At 44.5% G+C, this 17,541-nt stretch overlaps 1 protein-coding gene across 4 annotated transcripts in view; it reads right to left on the bottom strand.

Annotated features, from left to right (window-relative positions):
* Positions 1-13,917, bottom strand: part of TRIP4 (thyroid hormone receptor interactor 4) — a 50,739-nt gene extending 36,822 nt beyond the window's left edge. For 2 of the 4 annotated variants that reach the window (XR_010921344.1, XM_067556027.1), the window contains exons 1-5: positions 13,486-13,917; positions 7,993-8,159; positions 7,618-7,754; positions 2,953-3,183; positions 1,062-1,140 (exon numbers count right to left, since the gene is read on the bottom strand). Coding sequence is in view for 2 of the 4 variants with exons in the window: in XM_067556027.1 (XP_067412128.1) it covers positions 1,062-1,140; positions 2,953-3,183; positions 7,618-7,754; positions 7,993-8,159; positions 13,486-13,571 (700 nt within the window). In the remaining 2 variants the exon portion in view is untranslated. The remainder of the gene's footprint in view (positions 1-1,061; positions 1,141-2,952; positions 3,184-7,617; positions 7,755-7,992; positions 8,160-13,485) is intronic. The other 2 variants (XR_010921343.1, XM_067556026.1) reach the window with 2 other exon arrangements.
* Between the last annotated feature and the right edge of the window lie 3,624 nt (positions 13,918-17,541).

The raw sequence follows: 17,541 nt of genomic DNA, 5'->3' as shown, positions 1-17,541 counted from the left end.
ATAATGAAGAAATCAGACCTGTTAGAGGAGAAGGCGAGGACAAAGAAGGCTAGTGAGTTACACTCTTGAAATACATCAAGATCTCCGCAGATCCATTATCAGGAGCCTGGCTTTATTACTGGCCATAGGTAGCGCAGCTCTAATTGTCAGGGATTACAGAAGCAAGGAGAACAGCTCCTGCACCTCAGTCACTAGGAAGTGAAGCCTGCACTGAAAATGTAGAAGACTAGATTACAAGAACTAATCAGGGGCACTGGAAATCAGGAGAGTTCAGCAAAATGAATGCAGACAGCCCCAGAATCCATAGGATTTCAATGGGGGAGGGGGTCCTGTTCCTACATTTACCGCCTGAGAGAAGTGTAAAACACAAACAGTCATTCCAGAATATTAATAGCAGCTGCTTCTATGGAAACCTCACAAGTCACACTGTGTGATCCCAGTCCCCTGCAGCAAACACTCTATGATGGACTTTTAGTCTCGTTTTTAAGGACTGCTGCAAGTGCACCATTTACACAAATAATTCCAGCCTGTGTAATGGCCAGCCTTGGTGCTTTGCGGTCAGCACATCACACATTGCCGCTCAAGAAACTCAGGCACCACACCCAGACCCAGTCTCCCCCTGCTGGCGCCTGGGATCCGAGCAGAAGGGAAAGCACAACATGCGGGACAAGAAACAGGATTGATGCGCTCCAATGAGATTCTCATCCAGCCCTTCAAGACCAAGGTATGCTGCCATGGGGCTGGAGCGGCTTGGAAAGATTTTGGAGCACAGGAGAGTTTTGGTCATCTTATCTATGGAGTTCAAATTCTGTAGAATGCCTCCAGTATCAGCTATCCAGAGGGAGTCCCTGTATCTTTGGGAAATTTCCCATTTATAGTTTTCTAGAGCCCCTCCCCATAACCAAAAGAAATAGATCTATACTGCTAGGAGCCAAAAAAATTCAGGCCCTGTCTACTATATAACACCAGTGAAAATATAGGCCTAGGCATAGTCATAGTCCAGCCTGGAAACTGCTGTATAATTTACCGGATTAACTAGGCTATACATGATTGCTACCAACCTGCCATGAGCTTCTTCAGCAGCTTCTGGCTCTTGTTTGAGTCACGCTGCAGAATGTCCTGCTCTTCCTTAGTGCACACCTAGAAGACAACAGGAAGATCAAGGCTAAGAGTGATACTTAACACTTGACAGCCTCAAAGCCCTTGAAAAGAGTTAAAGGTGAGCTGCAAAGGACAATGAAGAGAGGGTCCAAGGGATTTCACCAGGATGGACCTTTCTTCATCTTCACTGTGTACGGAAAGATGACCTAAAAGCTTGTTCTCTGCTCATTTTTTATCTTAGAAATCTCAGCAACACCAAGCCTGGTCTTCCCTGTTTTTTTGCTGGAGGATTTCAGGGATGTGTGGTGCTCTCGCAACTTCATTGAAGAAGTGGGCGGCGTTTAAAAAAGGCATCCTTTCTCTCAGGTGGTCATTAGGCACTGGAGTTAAATAGATGTTTAAAAAACAGTTTAAAGTAGTCTGATTAAAACTTCTCTTTCCACTCAACCATTCAGCTTTCATGCTCTCATGAAGTCAATTACACTGGCTTTCCAGTCACTACGCTGTCCCAGGCAGACAAAACTTGCAAAAAATGTTGTGTTTTTTTTCAAATAAAATCCATCATAAAGTGGGGGTGGGGGCGGGAGAGGAAGAACGGCCGGAAGCCAGCCTATTTTTTCCCCCAGGGTGCCTTTAAAATGCCTTGATTTTTTGGTTGTTTTTATTAACATATTTAACTTAATTGTGTAGTGAACTCTCAGGAGAAAACAACTCTTTGCCCTCATGTCCCTTCAAATAAACTGAGAGAATGCACAATATGCAGGGAGATTCTCGAGTTCTTTCCAGCAAAACCAAGGATGGCCCAACTTGACATTGTTCATATTCCTAAGGTAAAAAAAAAAATATATTAAAAAAATCTCACACACGCACACCCTACCACCACCACCTTTCAGGACTTCGTCCATCACAAAACAGCAAAAAAGAGGCCAACCCCCATTTTTATTTTACTTTTACTTTTCTTTATACAGCACCTTTAACTAATGAATTCTCATAAATCCTAGGGAATCGGAGAAGTGTCAGTCCATTTTATAAGTGGGGAAACTGAGGCCCAGGATAATAAAAACGCAACTCATGTCCTCCTGTGGAAAAACATAGGTGAGCTCGAATGGCAAAGAAAAGGAATGAAAAATAATCCACATCAGCTTTCCAAACTGAGTGGTTAGCCCTTTCTTGTGGGTCACCTTTTAGAAAGATAATCTGATCCTATTTGGGATCCGATTTGGGAGCTGGCCCAGCATTGCCTCCCAGCCTTTCCTGAATGTGAAAATCATTTAAAAAATTCTAAACATGGAGGTAAAATGCTCACCTTTGCTCCAGCCCCTTTATGATGGATGAAAGAGTCAAAGCAGCATAAAAAACCCTGGTTCCTGCTGGAGAAGGTTTTCCCCAGTGCAGGCACTGCGGTGGACCCCTTAGCAAGCCCTGCAGGTATAGGAAGTGTGCCAGGGACAGGACTGCAGTGCTGCAGCCCATAGGGCAGCCCCAGGAGGCTGCCACAATTTAATCAGGCCCCCAGAGCTCTGTAAATTACGTTGGCCGCCTCTCCAGCCCTTGGAGTGGCCCAAGATCAGAAGGGTGAACAGATGGCTTAAAGCCACTTAAGTCCCCCTCCCCCGGCACTGCCAGCTAGAGGTGCAAGCCAGACTCTCACCCTACAACCTTAGTAAGGACCCCAGGTTCTAAAGGGACTTTGATCTGAGCAGGCCAATTCAGAAGGGGGAAGAATTTTGCTAATTTACAGGAAACGTAAGATACTAGTGGGGCTAATCCAGCCACATGCCATCTCCAACCCCCAAGCACTAGACACTGCAGTTAAGTACGGTGGATATATAAAAGCCGGGTGTAACATACCAATGTACCACAAAATAAGCAGGGACCGGAGCCCTCCTGTTCGCAGACAATACGGCCACAAGTCAAACAGTTGTTGATGAGTTTGTGCTTCTGGCCCAGGCACTCACAGGAGTGGCGCCCGGGGATCAGGACCGCCAGTTTGTCCTGACCCTCCTTGGTGTACAGGTTGACGAATTTGGCCTTTTTCTTGGCGGAATTGCTGATGCTGCCAACACTGCCCACCTCTTGTGCCTAATTTAGAAACAGCAAACAGTGAATTTAAGCAGCATTCTCACTGCAACACAAACAGCTGAGAGAAACAGAGACCTTTTAAACAAAGAGTGGGGATAAACAGTCATCCAGCTTGAGTGAAAGTGGGACCAGACTCCAATTTCAAACCAGGATGATATCACTGAACAGAGGCAAACCTCGGAAAAGGGCAGCACCATTTACATGAAACAAGAACTGAAGGACAGCTCAGCTTTATTCCCTCCCTGTGCAAACTGGAATAGCCTGGGTTCTATGTGCTGGAGAGGAAGTGCTTGGACTCTGTGACCAGGAACCTACATTAGGTTTTGTTAAATCAAACAAAAACTACAGAAAATCAGTCCAGCAATCAAAAGCCCAGCTAACACGTCACTGCAAGTCACAGTGCTAGTGCTGAATGACGCGGGCAAACGTTACAGCACGGTAAATCCACATTCCCGACACATTTATGAAGTAACCTATGCACCTAAACGCAGACAGAAACCACAAATACCTGAGAGAGAAGAGACCTTCTAGCTTACATCTGTAGCCCGATCTATAGATTATGTATTAATTACATGGATCACTTACGAATTCCCAATAATCACTCTGAGGTTTGACAGGTTCTTGTCCCAAGATCAGGCCAAGTATTATTAAAACTACTATTCAGTTGGGAACCCCAGTGTGCACAGTTGCAACACTCACGCTTTAGGAACCCTTCTGTATTTACTAATAGTTTATTAATACATTTAGCAAAGTCACAAAAACTCGAACCCAGCAAGGTAGATAGGGATGCTGAATAGCCATATACTCACACCATCCCTTGCAAAACCACCTGAAATGTTAGCCAGCATCATCTTCACCTCCAATGGCCATCATTCTAGCACCTCTTAACGGCTATATCTCTCTCTCCTCCTGCCCACAGGCCGGGATACAACTTTTATAGTATGTTATGCTGACACTACTGTGTTTAATGCCTGTTCAGTGGGTGTTTCTCCGCCTTCCTTATTTCTATTTCCTCACCTACTAATGTTGAAGTGTCCTTCTCCAGTAGGTTAGTATATCAATGATCTCGACTTATCATATATGCAATTTGTTGCCATGGCACTCTTGTGGTCAGACCTCTGCAGATTTTCTATCCAAAAGCTGGTATTAGCTCAAGTCCCCTGTGGTTGGCTGGTGTTGTTATAGGCAAACTTCTCTCTTACACACTTTATTTCTACTTCCCCAAAACTTAGAGGTGACTTTATCTGGGCCATTTATCTGTGCCAAAGTTCATAGGCCTCAAGCATTATGCTAACTGCAGAAGCCAATGTCTTGCAGGACACAGGGCTTTAGGTTCCCTGCATTACTGCTGAATAAAATAAATGATAAAGCTGGCTCAATGGGCTAAACATCTAATCCACAACTCACCTTTTCCACCCCGTCCCCCACACTCCACTACCACCTGAGCAGGATTCCTCCATGCGGTCTATATTCTTTGGCAACTTGATATAATGTAATTTATTGTTGTTCTCATCCAAAGCACCATATTAGCAAGATTGGCAGGTTACTTTTGATGGTCGTCTCACTCTCAGGTGTCAGTTATCTATACCTTGTCTTATACTGAAATGGGAACACTCTAATGATAGATGAGACAGGATACCATGGATGTAGCTGCATGAGAGGCTGGTCAGTGGAATTCTCAATCTCTTCCCTCAAGTCCTCTTTCATCTCGAGCACTGAAATGAGTTCTTGCTTCCTTCAGCTATTGTATAGGTAATTTTTACGATAAAGTTTGCTTATCGATTATAGATTCCAAGGCCCTTACATCATGGAACACAGGAATTGCTCCAGTGGAACCAAAGGTGTTTCTAGCCTGTTGTTATTTCTCTGACAATGGCCAACACCAAATGCTATGAAGAAGGGTGTAAACTCACTATAAAATGTACCTTTATGTGCAATGCTGAGAGGAGGCAGGTCTTCCTGATCCCAGCTGGTAAGCAGCTCATGGGTTGAAGCCTGAGGATTGATCACCCTTATTTTATTCTCACGATTGTCACAACAGATTCTAGTGGTATTCATCTAACAAATCTAATCTCTGCCTGTTTATCATCTCTGTGATATGCTTGAAAATCCTCTTGTGGTGCTGGGCAGCTTCTCTCTGTCTCTGTTCTTCCTAGTCTTTCCTAGACTTGGAGGAAGGGCTGTTTCTAAGAATCCATCCGCAGTAAGGCTGAGTTCTGTCACAGGTGTAGCACGTCACTGATTCCGTTTACAGTATGCTGAGATCACTACAGCTTCCTGAATTTCACTCCAGCTATTGTTGGTTCTACTTTCCACTGTTACTTCTTTCTCAGATTGTGCCAGGTAATGGTGTCAGGACACTATCTCACACATCTTTTCCTTCTTCTCCTGTCTCTATGCATACGTTGCCCTGACTCACCCCTCCTGTTTCAATGGTGCTGGGACTTTGGTTTAGGATTTAATGATGGATGTCTCTTCTATCACCCCTGCTCTGTCCAACTAGCACTATTCCCACCACTACGTCAGAACACTGCTTTTATTAACAAGAATGAAAAGAGAGACACAGTGACCTCGGTTTGCAGGCCTTGCCAGAGACTTCTCAGCACCTTTATTAGGGGAAGAGATAAAACTCTAAGGAAATAGACAAAAACCGCCTAATCCTGTTTGTTTAACGCCTCAGTTTCCAGAACAAAGTCCATGTTGCTTTACCTTTCAGACGATTTTAAGTGTAAAGGTATTTTCACCATTTTAAACTTCTATTGATATTAAATAGTAAAACAGGGACAACCAAAGTGCGACCAATGAAATTCTACAATTTGGCCTGTGGCAACTCTCACTTTCAGCATTCAGATGTAACCCCTGAGCCTAAAGACTCAAATCAAGAGCAATGCATACTAGGACCCTTATTTTTTGCAGGTCCCACCACAACATTAAAGAGAACAGTGGGTACAACCTGCTCTATTTGATAGAAAGTTACGACTCCTATTCTGCACCTGGACTAGGGCCTAGGTTAGGTGCTCAGGCCCCTGGCAAGCTGCCTGTGAGTCTCTGAGTCAGACGCCCTGTGCGAGAAGCAAAGCCCAAAGGATTAGTCTGGAAAATTGTACAAGATGACAGCAAAGATTCTCAGTTCTTTGATGTGTACCGAGAGAGCGAGAACTGTTGAACTGAAACAGAAGGTGTGTTGTGTACTTGTGTATCCTGGTGATACGGAGCTAATGCTTAGAGATTGGGAATGTGTTGGTTATGAACAATGCCTTAACTTCAGATATAACATAGATTTCAGTATATTTCCTTTTTTGTGACATACACATGAGTAGCCTTAACGTTAATGGAACAAAGTTTTGTTTGCAAGTTTCCTAGTTTTGTTTTAAATGTAAGGTATCTAAACGGAGGAGGCAAAGAATCCAAGGCCAGAGAGGAGCTGATAAGGTGAAAATGGGGGCTAGACTGTGGTATAGGGCTGTGAAGCCAGTTAAATAATCAGATCTCTTCCAAACTTTGCAGGCCAGTGGAGAAAATTTTAACCATACTTCAGCTTCTTCTGTCTGGCACTCAAAGATTTTCATGTGACTCAGCAGGAGCCTGGCAGCCGGAAAAGCTTTAAGTGCCAGCCAAAGCTTTCTCCAGAGTGAATAGAAAGCTTTAAACGAAGCAGATGTGATTGTTTCACCAGTACCCCAGTTCCTGTAGCCCTGCCCCTTGACCAACGCCCCACCAAAGCCTTCAGCCTTCTTCATCCACTGCTTTAAGCAGATACCTTCCATCCCTCGCTGTCCATTTTCATGTGCCCACTGCCCCATCCGGTCATCTCATAAACTACGACATGGGCAAAAATCTAAGAGACATTCTACTTTTTCCATTTGAAGGTTAGCTTTGTATTCATTAACACGGCCAGTCACAATCCTTTCTGTTGGTTCTGGTGATTGATATCTTCATTGTCTATTACATGTACAAATCCAAGCTTTCATTTAAAAAAAAACTATGTCTCTTGTCCCCAGAGTTGTGAAGAGAACCTTGAAAACATGAACAGAATATAAGCCAATGCACTGAGCAGAGTCTGCGGACAGCCTGAAACATGTGAACTGCACCATTCTTTCCAATGGGACCATTTATTCTAAAACTTGCTGGATGTTTCTGCTAAAGTGACCAGCCCCAAAGGTCTTCTTTCTGAGGTCTGTTGGATCTGCTACCATAGCCCAAAGTGGCATGGTTCCAGGCCATGTTACATGCAATTGTTTAGTAAAGAATGTCCCATGCTACCAGTGCTAAAGAGCTCCCAGAACAGTCATATCTGCTCACACAGTTGGCTCCTATTACTGGAAGTCAGTTGTGGCCTGCACAAAGCCACCTATTCCCTCGTGCTCCTCTGGGAGACCCATGTGCTCTACATTCTACCATTGCTACTCTCCCCTGGCTGCCGGGCACACTCACCTTGGCCAGATCAAGGGGTGTTTTAACTTCCTCTGCAGGCAGGCAGGGCTCAGCATACAGAGATGTTTCTTGCTTGTTCCTTCCTTTGCGTCTCCCCCTCTTGCCTGGGTCTCCTGCCCGATGCACATCTGAAATCTCTAAAGGGTTGTGCACACAGAAAGAAGGCATGTTAGCTAGCAGCAGTGAATGTTGATGAAATCTTGGGAAGAGTGATCATTCAGCTTTAAACCATCCTAATGGGCAGAGAGGGAGATCCAAGACCAGCTGCAGAAGATGCTTTGGGGCCATATAAGCATCTACTGATCAAGTAATTAAGACAAGTTTTGGTCACTTTTGATACTTTCATTCTACCACCCACCCTCTACTTTGACTCACCGTCTTTTTTTCTATACACTGGCAAAGGGTCAGAAGCCAACTGAGAGGACTTTCTCCATCGGGTTACCAGCTCTTCTATAAACCGACTTTTCTTCCCATCAGTCCCCTGGATGAGGTCAATTACATATTCTCGGATCTCCTCCTCATTTTCAATTGACAAGATGTACCTGGAAGGGGACAGAGAGGAAGAAAATTGATAACATGAGTATATTTTCCAAGAGACAGGCAACACCAAAGCTAAACTCAACTTCCCCTCTACGCCCTTTGAATCAAATTACTGCAGAAGGCACAAAAGGAAAGAAGTTAAAAAAAAAAAAAAGACACAAGAAGAGAACATGGATCTGAGGAACATATGCTTGGAGAAATCCCTTACTATTTCTGGACCAGTGAAAAAATGGAAGGGTCAGATAGCTTTCCAATCCACGCACTCCCCACCGACAACTGCACTCTCCCTACCACCAAAGGAAATTAAAACTACAGTGGGATTCCTGCTCACTCCTTACCCCCTAAAATCTAACCACAAATGAAGTCCAAGACAATCTCATGGGTCTAAATGTTACTGAAATAGGTATTTCCTCCTTCTACTTGTCCACAGACAACAAAATCCTTTGCCCTTCTCTTTCACCTTTGAATGGAAGAATAACAAAGCACTTTACAAACATTAATTTTCAGCATCCTTTTGCACATAAATGGCAGATGAAGGAGTTTATCCTGACCTATTTCACAGAGTTACATGATAAAGTGATGCAGAAAATATATGTCAGAGCTAGGAATAAAAACCCCAGGGCTAACAACTCACAGCTGTAGCCCACAGGGCTAGCTTGCCTTTACTAGATTCACTGCCTTCCCTTCATAACATTTAGCTGCTTTTATTATATTCAGCAATAATGCATGGAACCTACAGGTCTCTATCCTGTATGACATTAGCTTCAGCAAGTTAGCATAAGGCTTGAGGCCTATGAACTCTGAACAGATAAACTTTGAACTGATAAACAACCTAACGGAAAACCCCAAGTATCGGGGAGCTGAAAATAGAGTGTTTAAGGGGAATTTTTCACCACAGGAACAACCAACCACAAGATGTATATAACAGGTACATGAGCTATATACCCACAGATACCTAACCACAAGAGGGCCATGGTAACAAATTACTGTATGATAATAAGTTGAAATCATTGATATAGTAAACTAGAGGAGAAGGACACTCCAACATTAGCAAAGTGAGGATACACAAATAAAGAAAATCCCCTACTGAATATGCATCAAACATAGTGGCATCAGTGGATCATATTATAAAAGGTGCACCCCAGCCTAGGGGCAGTAGGATAAGGAGAGGTAGTCCTTGGCAGGTGCCAGAATTATGGCCACTGGTGACGAGGGGGAAGGTGAAGGGAATGAGGAAGGTGATGGCGAACATTTCAGGTTGTTCTGCAAGGGATGTTGTGCGTATATAGATGTGCAGATGTACATTCTATAGTATCTCTGTCTCCCTTACTGAGTTGGGGTGTTTGTAACTGTGCTAAATATATTAATAAACTATTTGTAAATACAGAAGAGTTAGAACATAAGAACAGCCATACGAGGCAAGACCAATGGTCCATCTAGCCCAGTATCCTGTTTTCTGACAGTGGCCAATGCCAGGTGCTTCAGAGGGAATTAATACAACAGGTAATCATCAAGTGACCCATCCCATCGCCCATTCCCAGCCTCTGGCAAACAGCAATCCCTGCCTATCCCAGCTAATAGCCATTGATGGACCTATCCTCCATCAAGTTCTTTTTTGAATCCTGTTATAGTCTTGGTTTTCACAACATCCTCTGGCAAAGAGTTCCATAGGTTGACTGTGTATTGTGTGAGGAGTTCCTATAGTGTGAGTGTTGCAGCTGTGCAGTATTTGAATAATACTGGGCCTGATCTTGAGACAAGAACCTGTCAGCCCTCAAAGTGATAACTGGGAATTCTCAAGTAAACAATATAATCAATAGATCAGGCTACACAGCCCTGACCTTTAAAAGTGACTGACAAAAGTAGGGGGGAAGAATGTTGTGCCCATTTTTGTTTCTTAATTATGTATAACAAAGGCCTGAAACATTTTACGTGTTCTGGATAATTTCCTGAAGGTCCCACAGATGTGGACTGAGAACTTCCCAGTCCTCAAGGTGCAGGAGTACTGAACCTTTCAGAGATTCTCTTCCAACTGTTTATACTGTAGTGTTTGAATTAAACAGGTGTTGAACAATAAACAAAATTTTAAATAATGTGAATAAAATGTCCTTTGCGAATCAAGTTTCACTTGCTTAGTATCTGCAGTGTCTTAAGCCTATTAATTATCCAACCATTCATAGTGTCTTCCAGGAAAAACATGACAGACAAGAATTTCGAATGTAAAAGAAAGAAGATGGGAAGGAGGGGGACCAAAAAAACCCAAAAACCCAATCGTTCAGATTGTCTTTATCCATTAGAAAGAAGCAAAAGACAGGCACAAATCCAGTTTTCCCTTTGCGCGTAACCTTCCAGGGCTCATCCAAAGATGCACAAACAAGCAAACTGCATAGGAGCTGATGCATCTGCCTTGGAAGGCTGAAGGGCTAAATCAGCCCTTCTAGGAATCAGATACGACTAAGTCATTCCCTGTCCTGAGACACCCAGTGTAGCATTTAGAGGCTCAACCTAGTAGGTTACAAAGTTACATCTGAAATCAGACAGGGACTTTAGGTGAGGAACTATCAATATGGTTAAAACTGTCTCTCCTTTGGAAAGGGATACAAGTCCACTTCATAATGTCTATATGAGAAAGACTGCAGGTGTGAGAAGAACTGGCATGGTGTTACCATAGTGAGAGACTATGGGTGTGTCTTCACAGCACAGTTGGCTCGAATTAAGCCATAACTACACCAGCGAGCTTACAGCAGCACAGTTGTGAAACCATTTGTGTAGCTGCTCTATGCCGATGGGAGAGAGCTCTGCCGTACACATAATAAAACCACCTCAACGAGCGGTGGTAGCTATGTCAGCAGAAGCAGCTCACTGCATACTATCACATATGCAGGCGAAACTTATATCATTCAAGGGGGTGTTTTTTCACACCCCTAAAACAAATTTTGTTGGCATAAATGGTAGACATGGCCTTTGCATACTCAAGTTTACTGCACTTGAGTTAATGTACCTGTAGGAAACCACACTTCAAAACACTCAAAGGATAGAGTGAACTGAGTAGCAATGCAGAGTGAGTGGATTAGCTGCTCCAAGCTGTAACTTGAGCATTACTAGCTTAAATTTTCTAACAAGAGCTAGCTAGCTGAAGCATAAGTGTAGACCATGAAATTTCAGTGAGGCTGGGCCTACTTATAAAATTCAGCTACCAAATATTAATAAGTTGCATATTGCAGAGTATGTGAAATGGTGGCTGGAGTCCCTTTTGAAAAGGGGTGGTTGTTTCTCATTGCAACACACCCATGCTGTCTTTTCATTCTCAAAGTATGTCTGGTATTTCATTAAGATAATTGTTGCCTCTCTTGTCTGGACCATCTTCCCTAATGAACTTATCCTCTGGGAGTAACTCATCTATGCAGTAAACGGAAATGTGTTAAATGCAGGGCATGCTAGACCTCCATGGATCCATATCTCTCAAAATACCTTATGATCAAAGCCCATGGCTGGATGCCACCCCAGGTATTGCTCAATTTAATCACAACAACCCCAATACCCCTTTGTTTGAAGGGTGGAATACTGAAACTAAACAACAAATCTAGGTGGATGGCACCTTTTAACTAAGTAAAACACATGGGTTTCTCCCTCTTGTATTGTTTTCGGGAATTCCTGTGTTTACTTATGTAAATTACCAAAATGCTTTGAAAAACATTGAATTTAAGAATATAAAAGACAAACAATGGAAATGAAAAAAGGCAAGGCAAACAAGCTTCAAGAGTCACTCTGGACAAGAAACTGACAAGACCTGCCATTTTGCCCCGCTATCTTCTGAGACCACAGATCCAGGCTCTTGGGGGAAGCTGCTAAGAAACCATCACCGCCTCTTGCCTGCATTGGTGAGGATAATTGCTTTTGCAGCTAAAATATACTGGACTTTTGGTTTGGGGGCTCATTTTATATAAGTATAGTAATTAAAGCCTTTCTGTCATTATCGAACGAGAGTCGTGTCAATTCCTGAACACATTGATAGCAGATCACAGTCTGCGAGTTAACAATAAGACGACATCTATACTGACAAAAAACCAAAAACGTGGCAGTGAATCTCAGAGTCTGGGTCAACTGGCTTTGGCTCGCTGGGTTTGTGCTACAGGGCTAAAAGTAGCAGTGTAGACATTCCTGCTTTGGGTTGGGCTCTGAGACCCATCCCCATTGCCGAATTTCAGAACCCAGGCTCCAGCCTAAGCAGGAATGCCTACACTCCCATTTTTAGCCCTCTAGCATGAGCCCGAGTCTGTTGACCCAGGCTGAGAGACTCACTGCTGCAGGGGTTGATCTGCAGTGTAGATGTACCCCGAAGCACCACTTAACTCAAATTAGAGATTTTTGTGCATGGACAGGATTTGAGCTAGGGGTAACATTTGAGTTACAACCCAAACTAACTGGGCTGTGAAGACACCCTAGGTCTCTATATAAACAAGTGAGATTATAAAAAAAAGAATGCAGTAAGTGGGGTTGCGTTTAAAAAGCAATTCATCTTTGTTCCACGACTGCTAGCTGATGTTTAAACATGATGGCCCTGGAAGACTTACATACATGCTTAACTTGCTGTACAGGAATAGTGCTTTTGACTTCAGTGGGACTACCCAGGTGTATAACCTTAAGCATCTGTGCAAGTCTTTGGAGGATAGAGGCCTGAATGGAACAATCCCCTCCCCTCCCCTCCTCTCCCTGGGAGGTGCAGCTAGTACCTTTGGTTTAGCCGAGGGGTGGGCAAAACTATAATAAAAACACCAGTGTTAAGCACATGCCCCCAGACATTAAAACCCCCTGCCCCCACCCCCTTCCACCCGTGACAGGTTGCACTATACTTTTATGGAACACCAACAACTACGCTTGGATTAAAGAAAAAGTTGAGCCAATAAAAGCAAAAAGGGAAAAGCGCAAAGGATCCTTTTCGCAAGAAAATCTCTCTCTCCTCAACAACCAGGCTGCGTGCGGCAGGGAGCTTTAGGCCCATGAACAGCAGGAAACGCTGCCCTCTAAAGAAAACCAGTTTGGATAGGGCCAAATATATGTGGGCGCTAGAACCGTTCCCGGCTCCCTGAGCTTCCAGGGACCTGGCAGAGAGGCAGAAAGGCCCATCGGGGACCATCCAGGCCACGCCGATCCCAAGTGGGGGCCTAAGGGGGTGTCACTGGATCCCTACAGCAGGATCTGTGGAACTGCAGCCAGTTTGACTCGGTTCTTTCTTACCCCCCGCTTCCCTCTTGTCCCCCAACCAGCCCCGCCGCCGCCCCCCCCCCGGTCCCGGCCCGGCCCGGCCCGGCCCGGCCCGGCGCGCACCGCACGATCTCCTCGCCGACATCCAGGCCGAAGTCACCGCGCAGCTGCTGGACGCACCAGGCCAGGAGCGCCCCGGCCGCAGCCATCTCTGCCCGGGAGATCCGGGAGCACCGCCCGGCGGGCCGGCCACAGCAGCTCGGTGCGGCACTTGGTTCCGGCCCGTCGGGCAACGCGGGCCGCGGCGCTGGGTTCCGCCCGCCGCAGCGCCCGAGCCGGGCCCCGCCTGACGCCGGATCGCCACAGCCGCAGAGCCGGGTGGGGTCTGAGCTGGCCTTGGCCTGGCCGGAGCCCTCGTGGGGCCAAGGCTGTCTGTGGCTGGGGCAGGTCTCCTCAGAGCCGGGGCGGGGGCCTGCACGTGCTTACACGCCCCTGTCCCGCTGGAGCTCTGTCTGCCTGGGGGGAGCTGGTGGTGGTCTGCCCAGGCTGTGGGGGTGAGGTCAGGTGCTGACCTGGAAGGGTGCTAGGGGAGCAAGAGCAGGACAGTTTAGCAAACCCAGCCTCATGTGGACTCCATGCTAGGCAGGGGCTCTCAAACCGGGAGGTCGTGACCCCCAGGTGATTATGGGGGGGATGAGCTGTCAGCCCCAGCATATACCAGTAAAGGAGGCATGGGATGTGTGTGTGTGTGGGGGGGGGGTGTCATCAGAGCCTGAAATATTTTCAAAGGGGTCCCAGCAAAAAAAGTTGAGAACCCCTGACCTTAGGCTTTAATTTAGTTGCAAAAAAGGTGCCCCCCCCCAGACTCATGGAAGTGGCTAACTGGAGAGAGCGTCTGACTATAAGATCCTGTGGAGACAAGGCACAGGTTTTTCCCTTGAGGCAGCTAATCTACATCAACACCATACCCCCCACTCAGCCTGGGTTTACCTTCACTGGATACATTCAGGTAAAAACTTCAGCCCTTTGTCTCCGCTACGATTTTACACTGCAGTGAACGAAGCTATATCCTCAGTGTCTGGCAAGAAGACAAGGACCTGAAATCATCACTTGAGTACAAGTAAAATATGCAGGAAATGGCAATGGGAGCAGTGGTTTTGTTTGTTCTAGCCAAGAGGAAGAGAGGTGAGTGTGAGGCAATTGTCAGCATTCTACAGAGTGAAGGCAGGTTGCAGCAAATGGACAAGAAATCTCTCATTACCAGTATTAGTACTGAGTTCCTATAAATATGCGCACCAAAGAAGAAAGGATTCTTGAGAGCATAAGACAGGTAAGGAACTGAAGGCTAGTTTCTCTGGAGGGTGTTAAACAGAAGCTACTGAAGTTAAACATTTTAAAATCACAAATCCAAATAAATAGCATCCAAGAGTTTGAAAAGAGCTGGTTGAGGAGCTTCCTGGACCATTAATGTTGATTTTTCAATAAATGTTGGAACATTGGGGAAGTTCCAGAGGACTGGAAGAAAGCTAATGATGTGCCAATATTTTAAGAGGGTAAATGAGATTACATGGGGAAATATAAGCCTATCAGTCTAACATCAATCCCAGAAAAGATAGTGGAGTGGATGATATGAGACTCAGTTAATAAAGAATTAAGGGAGGATAATGTAATTAGTGCAAATCATTATAGGCTTATGAAAAATAGATTTTGTCTAACTTCATATTTTTCTGGATGCAATTGCAAGTTTAGTAATTTTCAGGAGCAGGAAAAGGAGATGCAAATGCATTAGGACATAATGGGGCTTCTCCAGCAGCAAACACAGATGCTGCAGACTCTTGGGGACCTACAGGTTCAACGGTCATGGGCTCTCCTCCCTTTGCCATCCATGAAGAACTCCATTTTAACAACTCCCCTTCCCCAACATTCCATGTGGCCTCAGTGACCGCATCCCTACCCCTTCGCCCCAGGGGGACAATATGGACAACCACAGCTTCATGTACTGACCTGTGAGAACCATAGTTGCTGTATGTGTAGGTAAAATATTCAGAAATATTATTTCCCCTTGTTAAGTTACATTTCATTAATTTATTAAGGTTTTTTATGTATTTGCTGTTAAATTGCACAGATATCTTTGTATTGCTTTTGTTACTCAATAAAATTCTGGGGGTTTTGGGTTTTTTTTTAAATAATTAATCTTCATTAGTTCCCAACATATGCTGTAGCATACCTGGTGGCATCCACTTCTTATTGGATGGTGTGACAGAACTCATAGGATCAGTGACAAACAGTGTAACAATCATAAATATACAGCAAGCACCACAAAATTAATAGATGTATTGACAGTTATATTCATAGTTGTACACCTACTACAATGCAGTTCCTAACAGGCACCAAAACTGCAGGATCTGCTTGAGAACAGTACACCGCAATGCATTACTGGGGCTCACTATTAACACGCTCTTTCAAGGCTTCCCTCAGCTGTATAGCAGCACATTGAGGTCTTCAAACACACATTGTGTCTGTCTGTTCAAACTCAGCAGACAACCTCTTCACCTCCATCCTGGCAGCAACTTTTCCACCATTGCCACACAGATACTACGCAGCACACAGCAGGCAGCTATAACCACCGGGTAATTTTTCCTCACAGAGATCCCATTTTGTGAGTAAACAGCACCGTCTTCCCTTCAGTCTATCTAAAGCATATTCAACTATCATTTTGTACCTGCTGTAATTGAATCTTTCCTGGATGCCCTTTAGGTGGCTGGTGTATGACTTCATGAACCAGGGAAGGTATGGGTAAAGCTGAGTCTTACAGGATCACTATTGGCATTTCTACATCACCAATGGTAATCCATCTGTCAAGAAAGAAAGTCCCTGCTTGCAGCTTTCTGAATAGTCTAGTGTTCTTAAAGATACAAATGTGATGCTGCAAGACCAGGTGCCAGCTCATACCAGGGCCCTTAGCCCTCAGCTGAACATTGACAAATATGTAGCTGAATTAGTTTGTCTTATGTCAGCATTGTTAAAATAGATGTTAAGGTTATAAGAATGTGTTTAGACTTCATGAAATGTGTGTAGGATCCTGCATGCACTAAGCACATTTATAACATCTGTATCCCATGTTACAAGATATTAAGAGTTCATATTGTGATCCACTGTAACTCAAACAGGAAAGGAGCTTTAATTCATTTAAAATGCTTGCCTTCTAAAGTAGATGTTCAGTCCTGCCCACCAAGAAGGTCCCTTGAAACCAAATGAGCCATTGTTAAACATCAAAGAACAAAGACTTTAACTGCATTCCTTTGCCCCCTCCCCCCTCTACCGCCATGAAGAGGAGACATGCATGTGAACTCCTGCCATTAGCTTGAACACTGGGGAGAAGGGAATACAAAACCCTAACAAGAAGGACTTGTCTTCACATATAGCTGTGTTGCTGTAGTGCTTTGGTGAAGATGCAACTATACCAGTGAGAGAACTCCTTCTCCCATCCGCGTAGTTAATCCACCTCCCAGAGAGGTGGTAGCTATGTCAGCAGGAGAATCTCTTCTGTCACCATAGTGCTGTGTTAATGGGGTCAGGGAGAGAGAGGTTAGGTTGATATAACTACACTGCTCTGGGGTGTGTAGTGGAGACCTGGCCACAGAAACAGTCTCTATGTTGCTTAGACTTTGGGAGGGCAAGATTTCTAAGCATGCTTAGCCTAGGTTAGCCCTAAAGGATATATAGAGCTTGCATGTTACAGCAACTTCTATCACCTTTTGGAACCTAAGACTGTAATTCATTTGTGTGTGTGTATGTTTACCTGCTTTGACCTTGTAAATAACTCTTATTAGCTAAAAAGAAAAAAAGTTTATTATAGAATTGGCTACAAGCATCGTCTTTGGTGTAAGATCTAAAGTGCAATTGACCTGGGGTAAATGACTGGTCTATTGGGACTGGGAGTAACCTGAATATTGTGATTTTTGGTGTAAGGGACCATGTGTCGCAAAGGCAAACTTGCCTAGGTGGTGAGATAGATCAGAGTATCTAAGGGGACTGTCTATGACTCCATGAGAAAGCTGTTATAGTGCTTAAGGAGTTTACACTTGATAGCTTGCCAGTGAAATCTAAGTACAGAACCCACAACCAGTTTGGGGTTTGTGCCCTGCTTCTTAACAGTCTGCTCTTAGGTTAGTACTC

This window comes from Emydura macquarii, unplaced genomic scaffold, assembly GCF_026122565.2.
Source record: "Emydura macquarii macquarii isolate MOO-44397 ecotype Brisbane River unplaced genomic scaffold, CSIRO-AGI_Emac_v2 contig_1644, whole genome shotgun sequence".
Lineage (NCBI taxonomy): Eukaryota > Metazoa > Chordata > Testudines > Chelidae > Emydura > Emydura macquarii.
Note: the sequence above shows the minus strand (reverse complement) of the source record. Positions and strands in the feature narration are given on the sequence as shown.